Source organism: Stenella coeruleoalba (assembly GCF_951394435.1).
Source record: "Stenella coeruleoalba genome assembly, chromosome: 10".
NCBI lineage: Eukaryota > Metazoa > Chordata > Mammalia > Artiodactyla > Delphinidae > Stenella > Stenella coeruleoalba.
In genome coordinates, this window is record NC_137156.1 from 38,778,300 (window position 1) to 38,806,097 (window position 27,798).

The 27,798-nt window shown below is 43.7% G+C and overlaps 1 protein-coding gene across 1 annotated transcript; it reads left to right on the forward strand.

Moving 5' to 3' along the window:
• The first annotated feature begins 569 nt into the window (after window positions 1-569).
• Window positions 570-24,511, forward strand: PPIL1 (peptidylprolyl isomerase like 1). The gene is made up of 4 exons (XM_079932863.1): window positions 570-938; window positions 3,448-3,602; window positions 20,331-20,399; window positions 20,941-24,511. The coding sequence occupies exons 1-4, from the start codon at window positions 883-885 to the stop codon at window positions 21,159-21,161; spliced, it is 501 nt and encodes a 166-aa protein (XP_079788989.1). The 5' UTR covers window positions 570-882; the 3' UTR covers window positions 21,162-24,511.
• Window positions 24,512-27,798: the final 3,287 nt, after the last annotated feature.

Below are 27,798 nucleotides of genomic sequence, written 5' to 3' on the forward strand. Positions count from 1 at the left end.
AAAGCATTTACTATATGTTTATTTACCCCATTTCTTTTTTGTCCTCCCTCCAAACCTCATCTCATTGCCTCTACTTTGCTTCTCTTTGATCCTGAGCAAACTCTAACAACCTTGGGGCATCATCTATCCCAGCCACAGTCACTCTAAGCCTTGCTCTAGCCCTAATCTATTTGATCTTCATTCTCCTGTCTCTCCCTTTCCTTATCTCTCATTTTCTTCCCTGTCCTTCCCTCTCCCCTCTCTCCAGACTCTGCCTTTGGAGTCTAGAAGCTCTGATTTGCTGTATGGCTATGGACAAATAAGTCATTTAATTGCTGAGTCTCAGTTTTCACATCTGAAAAATGGGAATAACAACATCTACTTTATATGATTGTTTTGCGCAGTAGATTATAATGTTCAAGTGCTCTGTAAATATACAGCGCCTTACAAGCGTTAGTTACTGGCGTCTCTCATCTCTATTCCCTTCCACTCTTCCTCTCCTTAGACTGTAGGACTTAGTGAATTCTTCCAAATGAAAGGTTAGGATTTAACGCCAATAGAAGTGCAGATTTGCTGGTTGGTCACGCCTTCCACGCCTAAAAGAACCAATCAGAGCGTCCGGAGAGTGGCGCGGCCTCTCTCCACTAGGAGGCCACCTTTTATAGAGCTTGCACTTTTCTCCGTCCTTGTGGACAGCTTGCTTTCGCCTTGCACCCCAGATTCTCGTCCTTGGAGGTGGGGGTCCCTCCCCTTCCTCGTCTCAAGCACCCAAATTTTGGCATCGCTCGAGGTGAATGGCGGGAACCGGAAGTGTGTGCCGCGGCGGCGGGTACCCGGCGAATCGGGTCCCAGGCGAATCGCCGGAAGTAACAATTGCTACGGGAGGTTTCCCCCAGCTTAGCTATGGCGGCGATCCCTCCAGACTCCTGGCAGCCGCCCAACGTATACTTGGAGACCAGGTGAGGGTCTGGCCTCTGGGCCTGGGCTGGCGGAGGCGACGCGGAGCCCAGGCTTAGCCTCGGGGCTGGGTTCCCGGCGCGCTCTTTCGGGAGGCCGACCTCCTCGTGGAGCCGCGGTCGTGGGGGCGGCCTGAGGGCTGAGTGGGGACCGCCGCTGCCCGCGTCCGAGCTCCGCACCGACTCGCGCTGAGACTTTAGCGACAGAGGCCCGATTGCCTTCCTCTCACCCCTCCGTTCATTCATCCTTTCATTCAACTAACGTGTATTGAATCTACAGGCCGGGGACGTAGGATCTGAGGGTCAGAGGTGGATAAAACACAGCCTTGCCTTTAGAAGCTTACAGTATAGTGAAGGAGACAGATTTGTAAATATTAAGGTTGTAAGTAGCACAGTTGTATAAACAGATTTTTAGGAGAACAGGAAGAAGCACATTTATTCTCTCCTATCAAAGAGTGATAATATTGAGCACAAACAGCTAGTGCCGTGCCCCTGATGTGTAGCATCACATTTAGTTTAATCCTCTTAGCAACTCAGATCATGTAGGTACAATTCCAGCTTCTCTCCAGTTTTAGCAGGAGAAATGTCAAAATTTGCAGAGGAAATGGCTTGATTAAACCCATGTAGCTAGTAAGTAGGGGAACCTCATTTGGAGCCTGGTCTGTCTGCCTCACGTGCTAGGTTCTTTAGCCCCATTCATTCCATTGCCCCCTTGGAAAAAGTTAAAAGTGATCTTTCCAAAGTAGGACAAATAACCTTAAGTAACTTCTTACTACTACAACAGTATAAAATTGAAATTCTGTAGTATGACCTTCATCCTGGCCTTTGCCTACCTCTCTCCCTACATCTGCTGTTCTCACATCAGCAGCCAAGGTCCAGCCATCGTCTTTCCATCTTTCTATTCTTGCCCATGCTGCTTTTCCATCAGAGCACAGTTCTCTCAGATGCTGCTCTTGCCCCTTGGCCATTTTCCCCACCTTCTTAATGAGAAAATTCTACTTTTTCTGGCCTCAAGTTGAAAGTATGTTATTTCTGAATTCACCTGTTAGTTTTTTTAATTACAACATAAATCAAAATTTAAATCCAAGCAGTTGTAGAAGTGTATAGAATAAGAAGTGAAAGCAACTCCTCTCTGTAAAAATACCATTAATAGTTTGTTGGATGACCATCCAGATCTTTTTCTCTGTACACATAGGCATCTCTTTTATGTTCTATTTTTAAACAATAATAAGATTGTATGAACATATTATATATATATATTTTTTCTGTAATTTGCTTTTCTTTCGCACACTAGTACATGCAGCCTTCCGTAGTATGGATATTTCATAATTTAGTCATTCCCTCTTTGAAGACTTAAATTGCTTCTCATATTTTTTTTTGTTAGGACAAATACTGGCATAAACATCCTTGCACATATTGTATTCTTAAGCATTTTTGTAAGTTTCTCCATAGAATAGAAACTTAGAAGTTGAAATTGCTGTCAAAAGGTATGCACATTTCAAACTTGTATAGGTATTTTCTGATTGCCATTCCAAAAAGGTATTCCCTGTATTTTACAAATATCCACCAGAATGTTGCTCCGTGAGAGGAAAAGCACTTAGAACTGTATCTTGCACAGAGTAGTTGTTAATCCGTGTTGAATGTTAGGAGTGTGAAGGATGAATTGCCAGTAGAAAGGCTTTTAGAAAGCTATGTTCTAGCACATAGTACATTTATTAATAGAGTGCTTACACTGTGCTTGGCACTGGGTATTCAGGCTATACAGAGTTGACTCAGTTCACACATTCTTGGAGCTTAAAGTCTAGGTGAGTGATGAAATGGAGGGGAAGGCACCTGTCCTAAGTCTTACTTCTTCCTTTTCCTTAGCACTACTTCTAGGGGAAAAGCACTTATCACATTGGGCAGGTATAAAGCTTTGAAGTAATCAGATTTTGCCTTTGTTGTACCCTTCCTAAATACACACAAACTGTACCTTTTTTTTTCCCCATTAGTTTTTTTAATGAATAGGTAGTAATTTACATAGCTCTAAACTACAAAAGCTTAAAAAAGATATTCACTGAAAACCTTCCTGTCTCCCATTTACCCACTTTCCACCCCCACCCAGAAACTTATATATGTATAAATAAATTTGAATTCCCAATTTTTTAATGTCCAACTTAAAAAAAATGACAAATTAAGTGTAAGATTTTTTTCCCCTAATTCAGGGGTTGGTTATATTGGTTTCCAATGATCAGTGATTTCTTGTATACAAGGTGTTAGAATTTTTAGTTGTCCATGGTTATTTTGCTTAAAAGAAGTACCAGAAGCCCCTGCATGGTTTACTCAAAGGAGGTATCTGTGTTTATGTTATTTGCATTGTGTTGTTTTCCTTTGCTGAGCATGAAATCTGATGTTTATCATAATTTCATGATTTATAAGCTTGAAAAGGAAGAGTCATGGAGCAGTCCCATAACGTTTCTGTCTGCTGTGACCTTGTTCTTGACTGGAGCTCTACTGTCCTCTCCCCCTGCAGCATGGGGATCATCGTGCTGGAGCTGTACTGGAAGCATGCTCCAAAGACTTGTAAGAACTTTGCTGAATTGGCTCGTCGAGGTTACTACAATGGCACCAAATTCCACAGAATCATCAAAGACTTCATGATCCAGGGAGGTGACCCAACAGGGACAGGTACAGTTAAGTCAACGTTAGTTTCTGAAGCCTCATGCTGTTATAACTGAGTAGAAGGTAGCCAGGGCTCTCTTCCACATACCAGGGACTGGGTGACTACTTCTGCCCTTGCTAGCACACCCCCTTCCCCAAACACACACAAGTGGAATTGACCAGAAACCAATCTTGACTCCCGGACTTTATAGAGTTTCTCATAACTTCCGTGTATTGCTTACTAAGAGCAAATAATGTTTGCCTGAATTATAGTAATGCATAGAGTAGTCTGGATAATCAGGAGGAAAGAAGGACATTTTCAGTGTTTTGAGGAAAAGAAAATAGTGGGTTCTTAGATTGATTCATTCATTTAACAAATACTGAGCACCTGCCTTGTGTCATATATTTTTCTGAGCTCTGGGATATGGCTGTGCCTAGAGAAAAAAAAAAACAACAAAAAACTTCCTGCTCTCAATAAAGCAGGAAAAGGATGTGGGGATGGGATTTTAGTAGAAAGGTCAGGGAAGTCCTGTCTGAAAGATGTGGTTGGAACAGAGATCTGAAGGAAGTGAAGGAATGAACCTTGTGACTGAGAGAAGAACATTCCCATGGAGGGAAGAGTAGACCCAGAGGCTGTGAGTCAGGAGCCTAGATAGGAGATCATGTAGGACCTTGTAGGGCATAGTAGAGACTTTGGGTTTTATTCTGAATAAGATGGGAGCCATTAGAAGGTTTTGAGCAAAGGAGTGACATGATCTGACTTATTCTTTAAAAAGATCACTCTGGGAATTCCCTGGCAGTCCAGTGGTTAGGGGTCTGTGCTTCCACTGCAGGGGGCACGGGTTCGATCGCTGGTCGTCAGGGAACTAAGATCCCACATGCTGTGTGGCATAGCCAAAAAAAAAAAAAGGTCACTCTGACTGCTGTTTGGCGAATAGATGATGTGGGGCAAGAGTGAGAGCTGGGAACCAGTTAGAAAGCTGCTGTAGTCATCCAGTCTAGATATATGTGGTTGGACTAGCCTAACAGTATAGACGGTGGTGAGAAGTGACTGGATTCAGCTTATGTTTTGATAGAAATGGAGCCAGTGCTGAGGTTGGAAGCTGGGAAGGACAGGCGTGTGAGAAAGAGATGGTCAAGGATGACTTCAAGGGTTTTAACTGGAGTTTAGTGAAATGTGAAGGTGGAGAGAGGAGCATGTTTGGAGGGGGAACATCAAAAATTTGGTTTTGGTTCTGGACACACTATGTTTGAAATGCTTGTCAGATCTTCTGGTGGAAATGTTGATTAATGGGATATGAGTGTGGAGTTCATGGAAAGGTTGGGGATGGAGGTATGAATTTGGGAGTTATCATTGTTGAGTTGGGATTTATTAGTGAAATTGGTAGATGCCAACATTTATAAGTTTCAAGGGCCCTTGCTTCCCAGTCTGCATTTTCTCTCTGCTAATTCCTATTCCTGCTCTTTTGCCTTTAAATAAGCTTGGTTCTCTCTGTGGCAGTTTTTTCTCAGTCTTTTTCTTCCTTGTCATTCTCAGTTGTCCTTTATCCTTTATGATGAAGAGGCATTCTATTTTTTCAATATATATGGACGCATTTCAAAATATAGAATATAGAGGAAAGTAGAAAAAAGAATGGAAAAATCACTCATAAGAGGGAATTTCCTTGTGGTCCAGTGGTTAGGACTCTCTGGTTGGGGAGCTAAGATCCCGCAAGCCACGCGGCGTGGCCAAAAAAGAAAAGAAAAGGAAAAAAAAAAGCACTCATAAGTTTAGCTCCTAAAGATTCCTAACCACCATTAGCTACTCCCCCAATGTCCCACCTCTCAGAAATGATGAACGTTAACTTTTGGCGGCCATTATTCTAGACATCTTTCATTTCAGATACCTAGTTAAAATGATGGATAACTAGCTAGATGGAAATAATTTCAAGAGAATAGGCTATGTCATGCATGCTATTGTTTTTAAAACAAAAAGTATTTTATTTAATTTTGTATATACTTAACAGAAAAATTGACTTCCTGCTGTGAAAGATGAGACACTTAGTACTTAAATTTCTACCCATTCGTATTGTTTAGGGAAAACTTAGTTTTACTTGCTTCCTATGTTGGGAAAAACTCAGTTCTTCCCTCCTGGGTTTTTCCTTTACTTTTATATGGTCGCACAGAACACTTCACTGACACTTCTGGTCACCAAATGTATGGAATTTTTCCCCCACAACAAGCAGTTCCCTGTGACACCAGCTGTGTTTGATTAATTTGCTAGAGCAGGTCAGAGAACTCAGGGAAACCTAAGTGCTTACTTACATTTACCAGTTTATTAAAGGATATTGTAAGGGATACAGATGAACAGAGATGCTTCAGGTGAGGTCTGGGAAGGTGCTGAGAATGGGAAATTCTGTCCCCATGGATTTGGGGTGCATCACCCTCCCAGGGTGGATGTGTTCGTCTGCTTTGAAACTCTATAAACCCTGTACTATTGGGATTTTATGGAGGCTTCCTCATGTAGGCATGATCAATTATTAGCTCCATTTCTAGCCTTTCTCCCCTCCTTCCCTCTCTGGAGAAGGGGGTGGGGCAGGCACTGAAAATTCCAAGCTTCTAATCATGACTTGGTCTTTCTGGTGACCAGCCCCCATCCAGGATCCACCCAGAGTCACCTCATTAGAACAAAAGATGGTCCTAGTGCTCTAATCACTTAGGAATTTATAAGGGTTTCAGGAGCCCCGTGTCAGGGATAGGGTCAAAGACCAAATATTAGAACAAGAGATGCTCCTGGTGTTCTTACCACTTAGGAATTTACAAAGGTTTTAGAGGCTCTGTATATATAGATACATCTTTTTTTCTGTTATCTCACACCTGTCCTCCCTCCCTTGCTCCCACTTTTTTGTTGTTAGTTTTATTTTTCCTTATCAGAGTTTACAGCATTTTCCATTCTGCACCCGTGAGTCCCTCAGTTACAGTGTGGGTTCTACATTTCAGAGGGTTCAGTGCTCACCACTAGGCTTTTCTATTCACAAGTGGTAAAAGGCAGAATTTATTGTTGAGTGGTTTTTATTGCAAGGGCTGGAAGGTGTTATATTTTTAAACTCAATCATGTTTGAGAATTTCTGCCAGTTACACTTATAGTTGAAAAAGATCATGGGGCTTCCCTGGTGGCGCAGTGGTTGAGAGTCCGCCTGCCGATGCAGGGGACACGGGTTCGTGCCCCGGTCCGGGAAGATCCCACATGCCATGGAGCGGCTGGGCCCGTGAGCCATGGCTGCTGAGTCTGCGCGTCTGGAGCCTGTGCTCCGCGGCGGGAGAGGCCACAACAGTGAGAGGCCCGCGTACCGCAAAAAAAAAAAAAAAAAAAAAGATCATGACTTATTTACTGTTCTTGGGCCAGACTAATTCTCTCAGATCTTTTTAGACAATTCTGCTCCATTGCCTTCTGGTTTTGAACATGGCTTTGGAGAATACTGAGGCCAGATTTACTCCTTCCTTCAGTTCAGGGAAATTTTTTTATTTGTATTTCTGAATATTTTCTCTGTTACACTTACTGGATTTTCTGTTTCAGGAAACTAGTTATTCTTTATTTCATTGCCTTTGCCTTCCATATCTGTCACATTTCTCCTGAGTAAGTTAGATGATGTTTTTCTATTTTTTCCTGCATCCACTGAAATAATCTCAGACCTTTACTCTGTGCCTTATTCAGTTTTGAGGCCTGTCTATTCTGTTCTTTACTGCTCTAATTTATTTATTAGAGCTGTCTTGGTGTCATTTGGCTCTCAGTCTGTTTTCTCAGCTCTGCAATCTTTTCACCTTATTCTGTTGATTTGTTATCTTGTCTTTGAGCTCTTGTTTTCTTGGATTCTTATTTTTTGTTGAAGCATCTGTAGCTGAGACAACCATGGAGAAGCCCTTCTTGGATTATATTTTCTCCCTTCTTTTTTTTTTTTTTTCCCGGTACGCAGGCCTCTCACTGTTGTGGCCTCTCCCGTTGCGGAGCACAGGCTCCGGACGCGCAGGCTCAGCGGCCATGGCTCACGGGCCCAGCCGCTCTGCAGCATGTGGGATCTTCCTGGACCGGGGCACAAACCCGTGGACCCTGCATCGGCAGGCGGACTCTCAACCACTGCGCCACCAGGGAAGCCCATATTTTCTCCCTTTTTTCTCCTTCCATTTGTTGTGTATGTTTGCATAGTCTCCGTGCCATTTCTTGTTGTCAAATCCATGCTTAACGTCGGAACCTGCATTGACCTTATCTTTTATTTGCTTGGGTACAGTGTAAGTGGATTCTCTTTGTCACTCTCCCTACCTTTGTGGGACCAGTCATCTTCCCCATCCCAAATGCTAGGTTGCTTTCTTTCCATTTTATTCTAGCCTGCTGAGGGTGTGGGAGAGAACACCAGCTCAGCCCACAGTGAGCCCCTGTGGGAGGGCTGACTTCTGTTCTATCTTCCCAGACTCCATGCCGGTGGTGTCCCTCTACCCCCACCCCAGGCCCTGGGTAGCCCCTGAGTACAGCTGTAGCAGAGGAAAAAGAGGCCTCATACCTTTTTTTCGTTTTCAGCTGGGTTTCTATAACAGAAGACATATTAGTGAGAGAAAAGCATACAAATTTATTTAATATTAGTTCTGCATGACATTTCCTTTATAGGAAAATGAAGACCTGAGGAAGGGGTTACCTTGAGCGTTTTTAGGCTAGGTTTGATAGAGTGGAAAGTTGTGGGAAAATGTGAACGGACAAAAGGGGTATGAGTATAAGCTCAGTGTAGTAAACTAGGGGAGACTTAGCAAGGCTTGTTCATTCAGATTCCTCTTGGGTGTCCCTCTTTCATGAAAGTAGGGATGTTCCTTTCCTCCAAGTATATGGAGGGGACCTCTCATTTGAGAGTCTTATGACCCACTTCAGAGGAATGTCAGAAAGTCCTTCCTGCACCTGCTGTTTCTCACATTCCTTCAACTTGAAATACTCATTATGCCAGGGTGCCTTATTTTGGAGTAGCATGTCCTGATCCCTGTCATGGCCCTGTGTTCCTCCACCTGACTAAGGTGGTCGTTGCTATTATCCTGACCTGCCACTCCTGAGCGCCTGTGGTGTGTGGGCTTCTGTCTTCAAGGGCTTCTTAACTTCTTCAGGGTTGTTCACCCACTCCCCTTGTTGGCTTCTCAAAATTGGAGGGTATTTGTAAGAATTCTGTGGGTGACACTCCTCCTTTCCTGATTACTACTTTTCAGAAGTGCAGGCAGAAGGATCTCTTATTTCTTTCCCTGACTGACTCTTTTCAGAATCATTGGAATAAGTTTGTCTCCTTTTTCTTATTTGGTTGTTGCTGATGAATTTTTGGCTTTGAAAGAAAGTGAATTTTTTGTGTTTGCTTCATCAGTTATTGGGGAAGGCTGAGTCTAATTCTGCTTCAGTCCACTTTCTTTATCTGAAAATGTCCTGTCAACACTTTGTTGTACTTCTTTCCTGTCTTCTTCCTCTTTCTTGTTGTTATGAGATAAAATTTTAGTTCATAACACCAGTGAACTGAGAGTTCTTGATTAGTGTACAAGAATTGGAAGTGACTCAGATGTGAGTGCTCTTGTCAGAGCTTCCCTGTATTTCTGTAATTAGTTTGCAATCCTTCATAATGTCACATTTCCATGAGGTAATTTTAATGAAATTGAATCACTCAAAAGATTTCCAGATAATTGTGTCCAGCCTCAAGTATAGTGACTGGTTGAGCTAAGCCTGTTGGCAGGCTTATGGTGGAAGGCAAACAGGAGTTAGGCCCTCCTGGGTCACTAGTATGGACTGCTGGCTGACTAGGTAACGTAATTTTTGCTTAACATCTCAGATGACCAGCATGTGGCATTCTGGGCTCTTCAGCAGGTCGATGTAGCTTTTCTATCCCCGATGTATCCTTTCTGTCCCTCAGTCCGGCTCCTCTGGAACTATACTTTCCATGTCTTTCTTTCTTTTTTTTTTTTTAATTAATTAATTAATTTTTGGCTGCATTGTGTCTTCGTTGCTGCGTGCAGGCTTTTCTAGTTGTGGTGAGCAGGGGCTACTCTTCATTGTGGTGTGTGGGTTTCTCATTGTGGTGGCTTCTCTTGTTGTGGAGCACGGGCTCTAGGCGCGAGGGCTTCAGTAGTTGTGGCACATTGGCTCAGTAGTTGTGGCTCGTGGGCTCTAGAGCACGGGCTCAGTAGTTGTGGCACACGGGCTTAGTTGCTCCGTGGCATGTGGGATCTTCCCAGACCAGGGATCGAACCCGTGTCCCCTGCATTAGCAGGAGGATTCTTAACCACTGTGCCACCAGGGAAGTCCTCCAGGGTCTTTCTGATACACCTTTGCCGGATGTTTTCTCAATTCAGATGTCTTTGACCTCCTGCTTCATTTTAAACCATTTTTCTTCTTTTAAATTTCCTTTATTGTAATAACTCTATGCTGGATCTTCTCTTAGCCCTCTGAATGTCTTTTCTCTGTTTTCTACTAACTTCTTCTCTTTATCCTCTTCCTATAAGACATGGCATCCTATCAAGCTCTTCCTTTCACGTTTCCAGCTCTGCACTTAGCCTCACAGTGCTCACCAGCTGCCGTGATTACAGTGATTAATTACGTGCTGATTATGCTGTGTGTCACCCTCATTCTGATTTCATCTCACCTCTTAGTAGCTCCAGGAACACCTGAAATTTAACGTGTTGAACAGCAAGCTCTTGTTAATTTTATTCATTTGATGAATATTTGCTAAGAATCTGTGGGGTATCCTGTACTATTCTAAGGCCTGTGAGGAGTATTTAAGCATTAGAAACCAAGGCATTTTTCTCTTCGTTGCAGAGAACCCTGCCCTGCCAAGAAGACAGTGTATTCATTATAAGAGACAACTAGAAAGTAATAATATGATAAATATGCAAATGCATTGTGGTATGCTATGGATTATGTATAGAACATTTGTTGGAATAATTCATAATGAGAGAAAAAGTACAGTGGAATGGGGTTAGAATGGGATGGAGTAATATTTTGAGGTGGGCCTTGAAGGAAGTGTAGAATTTTAACTTTGGACAGGACAGGGAAGGGCATTTTATTGATAGATTTAGGAAGAAGAGTGAATACAGAATGGAGGCACAAGTGACACACCTGTAGGGTGTGAAGGAGAACCCACCACCCCAGGTGTCACGTCTCATGCTGGACTGGCTCTGTGACGTGACCCAGCCACCTCTCCACGCCCAGGACAGATGCATAAAATGTGATTTCTAAGACCCCCGAACTGCATGCTTAGGGGAGAGTAAGGGAGGAGCAGTTTGGGGCAGAGTGCACAGAGTAGTAGGAGACAGCATGGGGGTTAAGATTGGGCCAGTTCGTGGAGACTCCCAGACGGGAGTTCAGATTTGAATTAGCATCATTCGGGGACCATATGGGACTCTTGATAAGAAAAATGTGTGAGGTCATTTAATCCAGCCGTGATATACGGCAAGGTAGTGTAGTGTGGGGGTGAACAGAGGGTTGTGGAGCCCGCTGGGCTTGGGGTTGAATCTTGGCTTCACACGAACACTTACTAAGTGTTATGTTAGACAACTTATGTGACCTCGCTGAGCCTTCTTATATATAAATGGGGAGTGTGGGTATATGTACCTCATGAGGGTTGTTGTGAGTAGTAAACGAGCAGATGTTTATAAAATTGTTAGCACAGGTTCAACACAAAATAGGAGCTCAAAAAAGTATGGGTGTTTATTATTTATTTTGGTTGTTAATTCATTTAACAAATGTCTGTTGGACTCCAGGCATTATTCTAAGAGCTGGGGATAAAATAATGAATAAGAAAGCCCTTATGGAACTCTCATTCTGGTGGGAGAGGCAGTGAACAAATAAGTATGTAGTACACTGTCAGGTTGTACATGACAAATGATATGGAAAAGGGGTTAGAGCAGGGATTCTCAGCCTTGGCAGTACTGACATTTTAAGCTGGATAATTCTTTGTTGTGGGGGCCGTCCTGTGTATTGTAGAATGTTCAGCTGCATCCCTGACCTCCACTCCCTAGATGCCAGTACAAGTCCTCGGTGTGACAGCCAAAAATGTCTCCACGCATTGTTCAGTGTCCCCAGGGGGCAGAGTCACCCCTGGTTGAGAACCACTGGGATAGTGAGGGAGGTGCTACTGTGGATAGTGTGATTAGGGAAGACTTCTCTGATAAGAAGGAATTTGAGCAGAGCTCTGGATAAAATAAAGTAATGAACCATGAGAATGTCAGAGACAAGGACAATCCAGAGGGAACGGCAGTCAGAGGTCTTAGAACCAGAATGTGCTCTGCAAGAAACAGCACAGAGGCCACTGTGGCTGGAGCAGGTGAGTGAGGGGGAGAGTGGCAGGAGGTATCAGAGAACCAGATCATGAAAAGTCTTGTAAGTTGTGATGAAGACTTTGGACTTTGTCTGAAGTGTGATGAAATGTCACTGGAGGATTTTGAGCAGAGGGCTGCCATGATGAGACTTGTTTTAAAAGGATCCCCTGACTTCCACATACAGAATAGACTGGTGTGGAAAGCAGGAGGCAAGGCCGGAAGCAGGGAGATGAATTAGAAACTTTCATTGTTGTCAAAGCTAAAGCTTATAGTTTGCACTATGGTGATAGGGGTTCTGTTGGTTCTGGTCCTCTGGGAAGCACATGCCAAGACAGAGTGAGAAATCCAAGAGATTTAATGGGGTAACACTTGTGAAAGGTAAAGGGGGGAGGGAGCAAGTGTTGGAAGGAGAAGTCTTCACATAACAGTGCAGGTCTAACGTCTGTGAAAGGAGAGAGGGAAGTGGAGAAGGAGCCAGTAGAGGAAAATGAAGAGCTGCCAGTAAGGTGGGATTTCAAGAAAGGTGACATCAACTGTCTGATGCTGCTGTTGGATCAGGCAGGGTGAGGCCTGAGGATTGACCAGTGGATTTAATGACAACGTGGTGGTTCTGATGACCTTGACAAGAGCAGTTTCAGGGAAGTGGTGAGGGCAAACATCTGAATGGAGAGCGTTCAAGAGGCTGGAGAAGAAGTGGGATGGGTTTTTTCTGGAAATTGATGAAGAGAAATGGGGAGATACTTGGAAGACAGTGTTGTTGTCGTTTTTCCAAAATGTGAAATAGTAATACCATGTTTTTATGCTGATAGGAGTGATCTCTCAGAAAGAAAAACTGATACAGGAGAAGGGAAAATTGTAGCTGTAAAGTTCCTTAAAGGTGAATGGGATTGATTAGTATGTGGTGGTGGGATAGTCATTCGAACAATTTATTTATATAGTGTATTAATAATGGATGAAGCAAGGTAAATGGGTAGAGATGTAGGAAGGAAAGTGGATTTGGTGATGAGAACATGTGAAAGCTCTCTTCCTTTTTCTCAGTGAAATAAGAAGCAAAGTTATCCACAAAGAGCAAGGAGCAGAGGGGGAATGGTGGAGGTTTGAAGACAGAGGAACTGGTGTAAACTTGGGCAGACTGCCTCCCAAGGTGGACTGTTGGTCACAACCTGCAGTTGTCTCTCAAAGAAAATGCTCAGATTATCTGAGTTAAAGGAGGCTCATCATCACTGATACTACTGTGTTTGCTTCATGTTATATACTACATGGTTTCCATGCATTGTCTTATTTAATTCTTTTAACAGTCCTATGAGACATAAGTGCTACTACTGTTCCTATTTTTTGGACAAGGAAACTGGGGCTTAGAGAGGGTAAGTATATTGCTTAAGGTTACACAGCTAGTAAGTGGTGGAGTGGGAACCGAAATCCAGATCTCTCTGACCCCAAAGGCAAGTGAGGAAGAGAGGACTCTATCTTAAGAGCTAAAGCTTCTTGGAGAACTGTAGTATTGTTTGCTGTGTTAGATCTGGTATCTGGCATTTGCCCTGGTAATCCAATAGTAGCTCCACTAGTCAGTTCACCCTTTCTGCTGTTACTAACAAAGTGATTGTATCAATTTGGGATGCTTCTGGCTGCAAGTAACAGAAAACTCAACCACAGAGGCTTAAACAAAGAGAGCTTTTGTTTTTCTCACATAACAAAATGTCAGGAGGTAAGCGGTTGCAGGCACTGGTTCATCTGCCCAGCAGAGTTGTCAGGGACCCAGGCTTGCTGTGTCCTTCCACTGCAGCATTCTCAGTGTGTTGGCCTTTGGTCTCAAACTTGTCTTATGGTTGCCAGGTGGCTGCTGCTGCTCCTGACATCACCTCTGCTTTCAAAGAAGGAAGATGAGGAAAGAGCTGTGGGTGAAAGACAGGAGTGTGTTGTCCTTTTTTAATCAGGAAAGCTATAGCTTTCCTAGAAGCTCTACTCAGTGGCTTCTGTTTATGTCAGTAAGTCAGAACTGGGTCATCTGGCTACCCCTAGCTGCAAACGGGACTGGTCAGTACCTGCCTTTTTTGTCTCTGAGGTTGAGGTAGGCCATGGAGAAGGGGTTGGAAATGCTCAGAGGATATCTGCGGTATCTGTTAGAGGCTCTCTTGCTGGAAGAGAGGCTTTGATTGGTTTGGTTAGTTGCCTTCTTGTGTCGAATGCCCCAGGTAGAGCTTTCACGTGGGCCTCCTAATGGCTAACTGGCTGACCTGTGGCTGCTTTAGGGCTGGATATTAATCCGTGATTCCATCAGCTGTGGCATGGGAGTGGTAGGCACAGGTAGCACCAAGTATGGTAATCTTTGTGTAAGAGACCACTCTCCATGTCTTAGATGCCACTCTAGTTCATCTTGAGAGGTTTCTACAGTCAGTGAGCAGGAGAAGGAGGAAGCACATCAGAGCAGTCTTGGGGATAAGACAGGTTTTTTGTTTTTGTTTTTTAAAGAAACAGAAAGCACAGATCATAAAGAAAAAGATTAAGGAATTTCAACTGCAAAAAATTCTTTGCATGAGAAGATCCCATTAAAAGAGTGAAAAAAGTAGGAAGATGGTGGAAGAGTAAGACGCGGAGATCACCTTCCTCCAAACATTCAGAGAAGAGCTAACACCTATCCTTCTCAAACTCTTCCAAAATATAGCAGAGGGAGGAACACTCCCAAACTCATTCTACGAGGCCACCATCACCTTGATACCAAAACCAGACAAAGATGTCACAAAGAGAGAAAACTACAGGCCAATATCACTGATGAACATAGATGCAAAAATCCTCAACAAAATACTAGCAAACAGAATCCAACAGCACCTTAAAAGGATCATACACCATGATCAAGTGGGGTTTATTCCAGGAATGCAAGAATTCTTCAATATATGCAAAACAATCAATGTGATAAACCATATTAACAAATTGAAGGAGAAAAACCACATGATCATCTCAATAGATGCAGAGAAAGCTTTGAACAAAATTTAACACATATTTATGATAAAAACCCTGCAGAAAGTAGGCATAGAGGTGAACTTTCCTCAACATAATAAAGGCCATATATGACAAACACACAGCCAACATCGTCCTCAATGGTGAAAAACTGAAAGCATTTCCGCTAAGATCAGGAACAAGATAAGTTTGCCCACTCTCACCACTCTTATTCAACATAGTTTTGGAAGTTTTAGCCACAGCAATCACAGAAGAAAAGGAAATAAAAGGAATCCAAATCAGAAAAGAAGAAGTAAAGCTGTCACTGTTTGCAGATGACATGATACTATACATAAAGAATCCTAAAGATGCTACCAGAAAACTACTAGAGCTAATCAATGAATTTGGTAAAGTAGCAGGATACAAAATTAATGCACAGAAATCTCTGGCATTCCTATACACTAATGAAAAATCTGAAAGTGAAATCAAGAAAACATTCCCATTTACCATTGCAACAAAAAGAATAAAATATCTAGGAATAAACCTACCTAAGGAGACAAAAGACCTGTATGCAGAAAATTATAAGACACTGATGAAAGAAATTAAAGATGATACAAATAGATGGAGAGGTATACCATGTTCTTGGATTGGAAGAATCAACATTGTGAAAATGACTCTACTACCCAAAGCAATCTACAGATTCAGTGCAATCCCTATCAAACTACTACTGGCATTTTTCACAGAACTAGAACAAAAAATTGCACAATTTATATGGAAACACCAAAGACCCCGAATAGCCAAAGCAACCTTGAGAACGAAAAACGGAGCTGGAGGAATCAGGCTCCCTGACTTCAGACTGTACTACAAAGCTACAGTAATCAAGACAGTATGGTACTGGCACCAAAACAGAAAGATAGATCAATGGAACAGGATAGAAAGCCCAGAGATAAACCCACGCACATATGGTCACCTTTTCTTTGATATAGGAGGCAGGAATGTACAGTGGAGAAAGGACAGCCTCTTCAATAAGTGGTGCTGGGAAAACTGGACAGGTACATGTAAAAGTATGAGATTAGAACACTCCCTAACACCATACACAAAAATAAGCTCAAAATGGATTAAAGACCTAAATGTAAGGCCAGAAACTATCAAACTCTTAGAGGAAAACATAGGCAGAACACTCTATGACATAAATCACAGCAAGATCCTTTTTGACTCACCTCCTAGAGAAATGGAAATAAAAACAAAAATAAACAAATGGGACCTAATGAAACTTCAAAGCTTTGGCACAGCAAAGGAAACCATAAACAAGACCAAAAGACAACCCTCAGAATGGGAGATAATATTTGCAAATGAAGCAACTGATACAGGATTAATCTCCAAAATTTATAAGCAGTTCATGCAGCTCAATAACAAAAAAACAAACAACCCAATCCAAAAATGGGCAGAAGACCTAAATAGACATTTCTCCAAAGAAGATATACAGACTGCCAACAAACACATGAAAGAATGCTCAACATCATTAATCATTAGAGAAATGCAAATCAAAACTACAATGAGATATCATCTCACACCAGTCAGAATGGCCATCATCAAAAAATCTAGAAACAATAAATGCTGAAGAGCGTGTGGAGAAAAGGGAATCCTCTTGCACTGTTGGTGGGAATGTAAATTGATACAGCCACAGTGGAGAACAGTATGGAGGTTCCTTAAAAAACTACAAATAGAACTACCATATGACCCAGCAATCCCACTACTGGGCATATACCCAGAGAAAACCATAATTCAAAAAGAGTCATGTACTAAAATGTTCATTGCAGCTCTATTTACAATAGCCCGGAGATGGAAACAACCTAAGTGTCCATCATCGGATGAATGGATAAAGAAGATGTGGCACCTATATACAATGGAATATTACTCAGCCATAAAAAGAAACGAAATTGAGCTATTTGTAATGAGGTGGATAGACCTAGAGTCTGTCATACAGAGTGAAGTAAGTCAGAAAGAGAAAGACAAATACTGTATGCTAACACATATATATGGAATTTAAGGGAAAAAAATGTCATGAAGAACCTAGGGGTAAGACAGGAATAAAGACACAGACCTACTAGAGAATGGACTTGAGGATATGGGGAGAGGGAAGGGTAAGCTGTGACAAAGCGAGAGAGAGGCATGGACATATATACACTACCAAACGTAAGGTAGATAGCTAGTGGGAAGCAGCCACATAGCACAGGGAGATCAGCTCGGTGCTTTGTGACCGCCTGGAGGGGTGGGATAGGGAGGGTGGGAGGGAGGGAGACGCAAGAGGGAAGAGATACGGGAACATATGTATATGTATAACTGATTCACTTTGTTATAAAGCAGAAAAAAAAAGTGAAAAAAGTAAACTGGAAAAAAGTATTTGCAAAAGCATTAACTGACAAAGGATTAGTATCTAGAATAATCCTGCTAATAAAAATATATAAATTTTAAAATGTGAAACCACTCGGTAGAAATGTGGCTGTTGACAGGAGGGAAGCTAAATAGCCAGTAAACAGGAAATTACGCACAGCTTCAGGGAAACGCAGTTTAAGACACACAAGAGATCTGACACCTTTCAGACCGACAAACATTAGAAAAAGCCTGGCAAAAGGACCTCGAGCAGTAAGGGTAAGAGTGAGAGCACTGTGGGTGGGGCGCACATTGGGGCCACTTCTGGCAAGATAGTTGGGGAAATCTAGTAATGGTGAAATGCTGATACACTGTGAGCCTGCATATCCCCCATGAGGTATAGTCCCTGAGAGCTCCTGCACTTGTGTTTGGGAGACAGTATAAGAATGGTATTGCAGCATGGTTTATGATACCAAAAACAATGGAAAGATCCTAACTATCCATCACCGTGAGAAAAGATGGTGTTGTAATCATTTAGTGGAACGAATGCTACAGAGAGCTGCATGGAACAAAATGGATGAATATCACCTACAGTGGTGACCCAAAAAAAGCTAACTGAAGAAGAATATATAGAGTATAATACCATTTATATAAACCTAAAAACATGCAAACAACAGTACATTTGTTTAGGGATACATACAATATGTAGTAGAAAAGAAAATGCACGGAAATGACAAACTCCTGGTCAGAAAGGGTAGTGGTGACCCGAGAGGAAGATGAGATCCTTCACAGCAGTTGTTAGCTCTTGGGGGAGTGGTGGAGTTGGGGTAGGGAAACAGGGTGTGTGTGCCTGGGGTCTTCGACTGGATTGGCCACACTTTATTTCTTGAGGGGAGGCTGCACAGTTGTTTGTCGTATTATTCTTTGTATCTTTTTATGTCTGAAATATTAAATACATTGAATAAATGTTTAAAGGAGAGGGCAGAAGAGTGGAAGGACTTTGAGGGCACAGAGTTTGGAAAACAGGCCTGTGCCTGTCTCCCTTGTATCTGTACTAGAGGAGGCACACAGCACGTTTTTACCACAGAGCTTCCTAATGTTTGGCTTTATATGTGATCATTGACATCTGTTGCCTGCTGTGCACCGGAGAACTCTTTAATCACTCCCTGTCCATTTCTCCACTATTCCGCATGCCCAAAGGAATGTTTTGATTGGAATTATTTGTCTTTCTGACAATTTGCTGCAAACCCTACTGAGTTGAATTAGGTTATGAAAAGATAACATATTATGATTAAATGGTGCCTTCGAGGCCCAAACTACTTGCAGTTGGTCAAACTATGCCTAGTGAGTGAAGTGGGGCTTCCATGCCCTTTCCTCTCATCTCCTTCCGATTGCTTAAGCCCCCAGGCTTTATCTGTGGCTCTTGACTGGCCTATCCTGTTTGTGGTGCCATTCATATGTTCGGTTTCAGTTCCTGGAGAGTGGGGCCCTGAGGTTCTGGCAGTCCTTGGCTTGCAGAGATCACACTTCCAAGGCTCAGCCTGCAGACAGACAGTGCACTGCTGAGTTTCATCCTCGTCATGCTCATTCAAGCCCTGGAGGTAGGGCTTGACCTTAGTTTGTCCCCATAGCCCTCTTTCTCCTCTCTCATCTTCAGCCCTAGCACTTCTACTAACCAACCCCCCACCCCAAGCTCAAGCAGGAACCTTGACTCTGTAGTCAGAGGGAACATACTGGTTATATAATTGCTGTTTGGAGGTATACTGGCATGTTGGAATTTTTGGAATGAATTTTTACATAGTTTGGTAGTTCAGTAATTTTCCAGAAGCATGGGTAGCCTGGGCCAGGTGGGAGGTTTCCCCAACTCTGTTAACATTCACCCCCATTCCTCTTTGCATGAGAACAGCGTTTTCTTCCTGAACCGGGGGCTGTGACAGGCTCCCTGTGGTGGAGCATCCTAAAAGACACAGCAAAGGATTTTTTACCATGGAAACACCTTAGCAGGGCCCAGGGGCCTCTGGGGGTGGACATGGTGCTTTAACATGCTACTTTCACAGCAGGCTGTAAGAGGAAGTGAGCTCCTTGCCTCTGGCCTGTTGCCTGTCTGCCAGGCAAGCAGAGTAAGCTGATAAATCTGTTCACTTTGTTTCAGGCTGTTTTGTCTTGACTGGTCAACTTGGAGAAACCAAAGTAGTTCAACAAGACATATGGTTGACTAAATAATTAAGAGAGCTATCTCCTATTAGGACATTTTTTCCTATGGAAAAATCTTATTTAACGTATCATTTTTCTCTAACAACAAAACCTGGGTGCCCAGAACAGCAAGGGTATGGACTCTTGTGGATATATAAATAACCTGTGATGTTGCTAGCAAATCATTCCCAATGCCATGTTTCTTCATATTCTCCTTACAGCATACTGCTTCTCCTCCCAATGAATTCTCCCTACTGTAAGATTATTCTTTTCTGCCACATTGCCACCCAGCACTGTCCTTGTTTCTCCTTAAGCTAGTTATCTTTGACTTAAATGAATTTTATTTTCCTTCATCTAGGTTAAGGATGACAAATAGGTTTCAATTCTTATGCCGCATCTGATCCATTAAAAATGGCTGCCTGGATTTCTGGGTTGGTAAGGATTCAGAGGCCAGTCTAAGCTCAGCAGGGAAGAGTGCTGATTGATTAGCAGTGTCTGTGATGGGCATAGGGTTAGGACTTGGAGCACTCCTGTCTAAAGTACCCATAAAAATGTAAAAAATTAGGAAACCTCTTAACACGTCAAACCATGAATGGTGGTTATTTGTAGATGGTTAGATTACAGGGGACTTTAATGTTCCTTTGATAATGATCTATGTTTTCTACATTTTGACAGTGAAAATGTATTACTTTCATAAGCAGGAAAAAAGCACTCAGTGTTATTTTGAAAAGAAACGTCTTACCTAAATGAAACCAGTGATTTGAATGTGCTGTGCCAATGCTTGATTCTGCTGCTGGGCTGTGTAGTTGCAGCGTACTTAGCACAGTGCTAGGCGTGCTCACTGATTTTCCTTGCCTGTACTCCAAAAGTCATTTAACCCTGGACCGTAGTTCTTGGTGTGAGGTGGAATGTGGGCTGATTGGTTTCCTGTCTTCTAACTGGCAGGTCGAGGTGGTGCATCTATCTATGGCAAGCAGTTTGAAGATGAACTTCATCCAGACTTGAAATTCACAGGTAGGTATATGACCTGTCTGGACTGGGTAGGAAGAGGGAGTGGATTTTAAAAGCTCATTCTTTTGGCTGTGATTCAAGGTGAATGCCTGACACCGTGGCCTGGTGCCGTGTAGCTGCCCAGCTGCAGAGCCACAAAGAGCTCTGGTGGGTTAGAGCAAGCGGCCTCAAGAGTCCTGAGCGATTCAGAGTGCCGATCTGAGTGATCTTGATTCTAACTACTTGTTGAATGTTGCTGTTACCAGCTTCCTCAAAGAAGCAGTTGACCTTCTTGAATTTTTGAGGGGAATTGAGAACATGGTCCAGGGTTTAGCAGGGATCATCATGGATAGAGGCTAGGGAGTAGGTGAAGACAAGGAAGATGAGGCCATCGGGTAGTGCAGTTGTTAGCCCTTGTGCAAGGGCAGAGTGCCTGCCCTGAGGGGAAGGTTGTCTGGTCGGGTGGTTGGTCTGGCTTCTTTTTATCCCTAGGCTGGTGTTGCAGATCCAGGCTGGAGCTATGGGGGTTATTCATACTCTTTCCTCTCTCCCTTTTTCCCGCCAGGGGCTGGAATTCTCGCAATGGCCAATGCCGGGCCAGACACCAACGGCAGCCAGTTCTTTGTGACCCTGGCTCCCACCCAGTGGCTTGACGGCAAGCACACCATTTTTGGCCGTGTGTGCCAGGGTATAGGAATGGTGAATCGAGTAGGAATGGTGGAAACAAACTCCCAGGACCGTCCTGTGGACGATGTCAAGATCATTAAGGCATACCCTTCTGGGTAGACTTGCTGCACTCTTGGGCACACCCAGGTCTTCTGAGATGGCCCCAGTGAACCAGTTTCCAGATGACCTAAAATGACACGTAACTCTAAACTGCATTTTGGTCTTGCAAATCTGAGGCGCTGAGGAGGCCTGGGGTCTTGGGTGAGTTAGAGATGGAAGTGTATTTTAATAGGATGCTTCTTTTCTCTTCCCCAGTGCCTGTGTTGACAGAGCATTTGCAGAAATGCCCATGCGTGATTGTTCACAGGTTACTGCTCACTGCAAATGACCCATACTGCTCCTTCTTGTGTGTATCTGCTCTATACACTTGGAACGAAATGAAGCCAACTCTGTCATTTCGCAGTGCCTAACCAGCCTCTTCTTGCAGAAATTTATATTCTGGGCTACACTGCAGTCTTTGGTGGCTGACAGCTGTAGAATTCAAAACCAAGTAGTGTCTATCAGCCTTCTTAACTGTGTGCACCCCCTATTTCAGTCCTTTGCCTTTGTTCTTCCAGGGATTGTATGCATCTCTCTATATATTTTCCCTCTCAAAACCAGAACATCAACACTGCTGTTTCCGACACTTAGACATCCCACGCAAAGCCACATTGAATTTTTGCCAAGTGAAAAATGCATCCAACAATCAAGTTTCTAAGAATGTGTCAAGTGGGGAATGATAATGTGTAATAATTGAGAAATTAATTTATTAAAAAGAAGCAGAAGCATTGACCGTTTTTTCCCCAGGAAGGAGTAGAAATCTATAGTGAGCATATGGAAAGACTATGAATTCTTAAAAAGCAGTATCCTCATAAAGGAGAAGCACCACTTAAGTTTTTTTTTTTTTTTTTTGCGGTACGCGGGCCTCTCACTGTTGTGGCCTCTCCCGTTGCGGAGCACAGGCTCCAGACGCGCAGGCTCAGCGGGCCGTGGCTCACGGGCATAGCTGCTCTGCGGCATGTGGGATCTTCCTGGACTGGGGCACGAACCTGTGTCCCTTGCATCGGCAGGCGGACTCTCAACCACTGCGCCACCAGGGAAGCCCACCACTTAAGTTTTTTAACCTAAGACTTTAGAGAAACTAGGTAAGAGATTTTATATATATATTTTTTAATCTTTCTGATTTTTTTAGGGAGGGGGCGGTGAGAGAAAGGAAGTTAATACCTATGGAATACATAGAACTTCCAAAATAAAATGCCATTGATGGTTGAAATCACTGCTGTAGTTTGATTTTAAATATTGTATGAGGTTCTAACAGCCATTTGGACCTCTGAACCCTTTCAAGTAGTATTGCAGGACTGATACTAAAGTTTTCATATCATTTTAGGTTTTTGCATCTCTAGTAGACTTCTCCCATCCAATAATAGGTTTGACTTTAAAAAAGCAACACAAAAGAAAGAAGTAAGTGATGTTGATTAGCATTTCTGAGTGAGGGGGAATCCCCTGTAGATTAACCAAGTGGATGTGCTGAGAGACCTGAACCATTCCCTGAACTTGGAAGAGATACACCTGCATGTCATCACAAGCCCAGAGGCAAAATGTGTTGTGGTGTTTGTTTTCTTTTTCTTTTTTTTGCGGTACGCGGGCCTCTCACTGTTGTGGCCTCTCCCATTGCGGAGCACAGGCTCCGGACGCGCAGGCTCAGAGGCCATGGCTCACGGGCGCAGCCGCTCCGCGACATGTGGGATCTTCCCGGACCGGGGCACGAACCCGTGTCCCCTGCATCGGCAGGCAGACTCTCAACCACTGTGCCACCAGGGAAGCCCCATTGTGTTTGTTTTCTTAAATGGGTTGTTTGTTGATTGAAAAGGGGATTATAGCTTAACTGTTCATCCTTATCACTCTACATATTTTGGAAATGGTGATTTACTTTATGGAATGGCCAAACAAGGTTCTGTTCCCCAAGCCTTCCCCATGTTCAGCCTCTTTCTCCATCTTTCTGTCTCTTTTCTCTGAAAAACAAAAAAGCAGAACCCATCAACAAACTATATAAATGACTTTGTAACCTCCCAGAGATGGTTTTGGGGTATAGAGTACTATTCTGGGAAAATAGAAATACATTTCTTTCAGCCTGGACTGGGTGGACATAATTGGACCCACCTCTAGGAGCAAGGAATAAGACACTCAACCACTGACCTTCCAGAATTATAATCCTGAAAATCCCTGCTTTCACCCAGGTCATTGAGAGAGGTGGAAACGTATTATCGCTACTTTGAGAAGTAAAGAAGGTTGTGATTACACTGGGAAGAGCTACACGGGCACAGCTCCTTGTTTCTGGATAATATACCAAATGTATGCCAAGGTGATCACACATGCAACATATGCCAGTTTTCATAAAGGATGTGACCTCAAAGAGTAAAACTTGAACTGTTTCAGTTTCCAGTGATTCTGCCAGTTAGCCAGAGATATAGAAATTCCTGACTCTGTGTAAAGGGAGCTTGTGTAAAAGGAATCCTGGTTGATCCCTTTGTCATACGAGTGTCTACACCCTCTCTGGAAAAGTACAGTTACGACAAGTCTTGTGGAAGTGGGGTGTGCTAGGGCACAGATAGCTCATTTCAGTCACAGCTCAAATAGATCAAGGTGAAGGTAGGTTACACAGAGAATGCAGGATGAGTTTGTAACTTAGGTGGAGATTAATGAAGATAGGTTGTGGGACTGTGAGAGCTAATCAAGGGACAGGAGATATATAGCTTTGGTGGGAAGGGTAGGAGATTCCAGACTTTTTAGAGAAGGCTTGAAGTTGGGAGTAGATAAGCCAACGAAAGAAGCCTTCAAACAACTGCCCATGGGATGGGTTAGAAGTTTGGTACCCAGACTGGAAAGTGCGTGGCCCCCAAGGGTCTTAGCCCAGGGCTTCTCACTCTTTGCCACACTCAAGAATCACTGGGGAGCCTGCTAGAAAGCAGATCCGGATTCAGCATCCGACTAGAGATTCTGGGTTTCTAACCAGCTCCCAGGAGATGGTGACTGCTGGTCCAGATACTACACTTTGAGTGGTGAGAGCCTAAAGGTCATGTTTGTCAACATGAAATTGGGGTGGGGAGTGGTTCCTAGAGCATGGAGCAATCAGGACAGTAACCTTTTCTTCTGCCTCCTAGACCAGTAGTGGTCTTAGAAAACGGAAGGGGTTCAAAGCTCTTGGCTTTGGCTGCTAAGATTGAGCTTTAAGAAACAATGCTCTTCCACCTTCCGTTCCCATTTAGTACACCGCGGACATCAGGCCATGTGTGACACTGAGATCCTGTGAGGGTACCAGAGTGGGTGAGATGGTATGGTTCAGTAGATATCACAGAAGTTCAGGGGAGAGGTCATCAGCAATTACGACATTGAGGATAAAGGGCTCTGGAACCAGACTGCCAGAGTTCAGAGCCCAGCTTCACCGCTTAGCAGCAGTGTGATGAACTATTAATAGTTTCTTAATCTCTCTGTGCCTTAGTTTCCTCAACTATAAAATGAGGATAATGGTCCTAACCTCATAAGGCTATTGTGAAGATTAAATGAGCTAGAGCAGGTACTTAGAACAGGGACCAGCATTTAGGAAACAGCTGTCCTTATTACCGGCGGCCCTCGAAGCCACCACATACTTCTGCCTTTTCACACCAACGTTTCAGCAGCCTGACCTTGCACACCTCTCCCTCCCGCTGGGCTAACCTCTGAGAGCAAAAGCCCTTGTCTTATTCCCCTCTGGGAGTTCTCTTAGCACCTTATGCAATTCTTTGAGGTTATTGCTGAATAAATCAAATTAAAAATTGTTCTCTGTCAGGAAAAGATTTGAGATCCATTTGCAGAAATAATAGCATTACCCCAAGTCTCCAAACCCAGGCTTTAGCTGGTATGGTAGCAAAGCCTTTCCACTAAGCCCTGTGGAAGTCCTCAGCTTGATTTATTTTTGGACTGTGTCTCCAGAATATGTCAAAATAGCTTTCCCTGCACAAGGGAAACGATTCCTACCCTCAGATCCTCGAGCCAATCTGAGCTGTCACCGTGGCCCCTTCTGGCACTACATTCTTGCAACGTGTGGAGGAGGAAACATTGAAGAGCACATTTGTTTAAGTGGCAGAGTTTACTGCCTACAAAGCACTTCATGGCCTCAGAGCCCTGTTGCCTGTAGGGTAGATTACTATTTTTCAGGTAAATATCGGATAGGGATCTTCCAGCAACATTTTTTTTACAGATAAAAGAGGGGAGAAAAACAAAAAAAGGAAGCAAAGTATAGGGGAAGAAAACATGTTAGGGTCTCACTCTAAGGCCGGCTTGGTCTGATTTTGAAAAATGGGTCCTTATTTGTTCTTCCAAGTAGGTAATCCATGATCCCTAACTGTCTGAAACCACAGATGGCCAGTTTTGGGTCAGGTTTGTGGACAGTGAGATGTGAGGCTTTTGTGTGACCTTGGGTGAATCACTTTACCTCTGAAACTTGGTTTTCTCATTCATCAAACGAAGATCAGAGCAAGGCCCCATTAGCCCTAAATTTCTGAATCTAGGTCATTCTGAGAAGATTCCTTCAGCTGCCGAATTTCCATTTAGAATGCTGTTTTGGAAATTTGCCACTAGAGGCCAGTGTGAATACAGTTTAGCCTTGCAGCTTCTTCAAACGGCAGATGCCTACCAATGCCTTTTCATGATTCTAAGCCAGGCCTGGCACCCCTTCGGTGTGGAAAACCAGCAGCTGCTCAGACTGAGTGGGGCCAGAATTGAGACATCAGCCTGGCATTGAAAAGGCCTGGGAAGACTCTGTCGGCACAGGCCCGCCAGCCCTCTTTCCTGTCTACTGGACTAGATGGAGGAGAAGCCCTCCGTGCATGGTGAGGGTGCTTGAGCCCCTGTGCCCGGGGCCTGGTTCTGTAGCATGCCTCATTGTAAAGAGCCAGCTCCCTCTTAGCCACTTAATATTGCACTTTACAGTTGAAGCCATTCATTCAGCAAGTAATCTTGGAGCCCCTCTTTTAGGCCCAGCAATAGCAAATATTTTCAGAGTCAACCAGAAGGAAACTTAGAGGACTTCCCTGGTGACGCAGTGGGTAAGAATCCGCCTGCCAGTGCAGGGGACACAGGTTCGAGCCCTGGTCTGGGAAGATCCCACATGCCGTGGAGCAACTAAGCCCGTGCGCCACAACTGCTGAGCCCACGTGCCACAACTACTGAATCCCGTGCTCCTAGAGCCTGTGCTCAGCAACAAGAGAAGCCACCACAATGAGAAGCCCGCTCGCCGCAACTAGAGAAAGTCCGCATGCAGTAGCAAAGACCCAATGCAGCCAAAAGTAAATAAGTGAATAAATTTATTTTAAAAAAAAAGAACCTTAGAAGAAATTATTGTCCTTTCTCTGTTCCATGGTCTGTGGAAGCTGCTTATATGTATTTTTCTCTTAATCTCCAAAGCCATCTTCTGAGGTTGGCATTATTATGCCCATTTGCAGGTGAGCAGACTGCGGACCAAAGACAAGTAGCACTGAGCTTTGTACAAAGTGAATGAATGTATGGAATAACAGGCCCAGTGTTGCAGGGCTAGTAAAAGGCATGTCTAGGACTTGAACTTGAGAACTTCTGATCCCAAGTTTAGCCCTTTTATCTCTACCTTTGACGTACAGAGGAGGAAGATGAGGTGCAGAAAAAGAGAATGATCTGGTGGCAGGGTAGGCATTAGGACCCGAAACTCCTGCCTTGCAGTCTCTCCATCCTAGAGCATCCTCAGCCCAAGCTGGCTGGGAGGCTCCAGCCTTAGTTATCTCCAAGACCCTTCTAAGCAGAGCCTGCACTAGGCCTGCCAAGGCACAGCAGGAGGGGGAGAAGGAGGGAGGGAGGAAAGGAGCACAAATGACCCTAATCAGTGTGTTTATTGGATCATAACTGTATTAGCCTCACCACTCAGCTAATCTCATAGACTCACTTTCCTCTTTGTGAGGATCTGGCCACAGCTTCATTAAAAGCTGCTGGCCTGAGTACCTGTGAGGAAGCTCTTGTACAGCAGAGGTGGTGGGGAAGGAGGCAGAAAGCAATATTTCTACTTCCTCGTTATGCTGACGGGGAAGACGGCCATTTCACATTCACTGTATAAGGAAAGCCCCCAAGGAAAGGGAGTCCAAGGTTCACAACTGTCTTTGGAAACATTCAGCTCTAAGAGAAAATGTTCCCTTTGTGCCTCCCCTTTTTGAAAGCATTTGTGATACTTTAAGAGAAAACGAGAAGGGAAGAAACTCATGTTTGGGGAACATACCACATGCCAGGTGCTTTACATGTATTATTCCATTTAATCCTCTGAAGGCCTGTGAACAAGACATCATAATGTCCGTTTCATAGATGAATCCGTTTCATGGATGAAGCTCCATGTCAGATGGCTGGGTTTTGGCAGAGCTGAGCTTCAGGCTTGGGGTCTGCTGTCTCCCTCGGTCATACCCGAAACTCCCACAGGATTGGTTTCCATACCATTCTCTGCCCCCTCCTCCCTCCAGCTCAGAAAATATAGAAGCTGGTTTTCGAGCCAGGTCATTGTGTAACCTTGGCAACTTCCTTGAGCCATAGTTTTTCCACCTATGGAATGAGAAGGCCAGACTTGGTTTCTCTGGTCTAAACCTGGGCAGTTTTATGATGGTATTTTCTTGTAGCACATTCTCATCTAATTGGACTCTTATACCAGTTTGGAGGGGATGGGCGTATG

Coding starts and splice junctions, on each gene's coding strand:
- PPIL1 (XM_079932863.1), top strand. CDS start 883: ATGGCGGCGATCCCTCCAGACTCCTGGCAGCCGCCCAACGTATACTTG. Junction 3,603..20,330: donor AGGTGACCCAACAGGGACAG/GTACAGTTAAGT, acceptor TCTAACTGGCAG/GTCGAGGTGGTGCATCTATC. Junction 20,400..20,940: donor TCCAGACTTGAAATTCACAG/GTAGGTATATGA, acceptor TTTTCCCGCCAG/GGGCTGGAATTCTCGCAATG.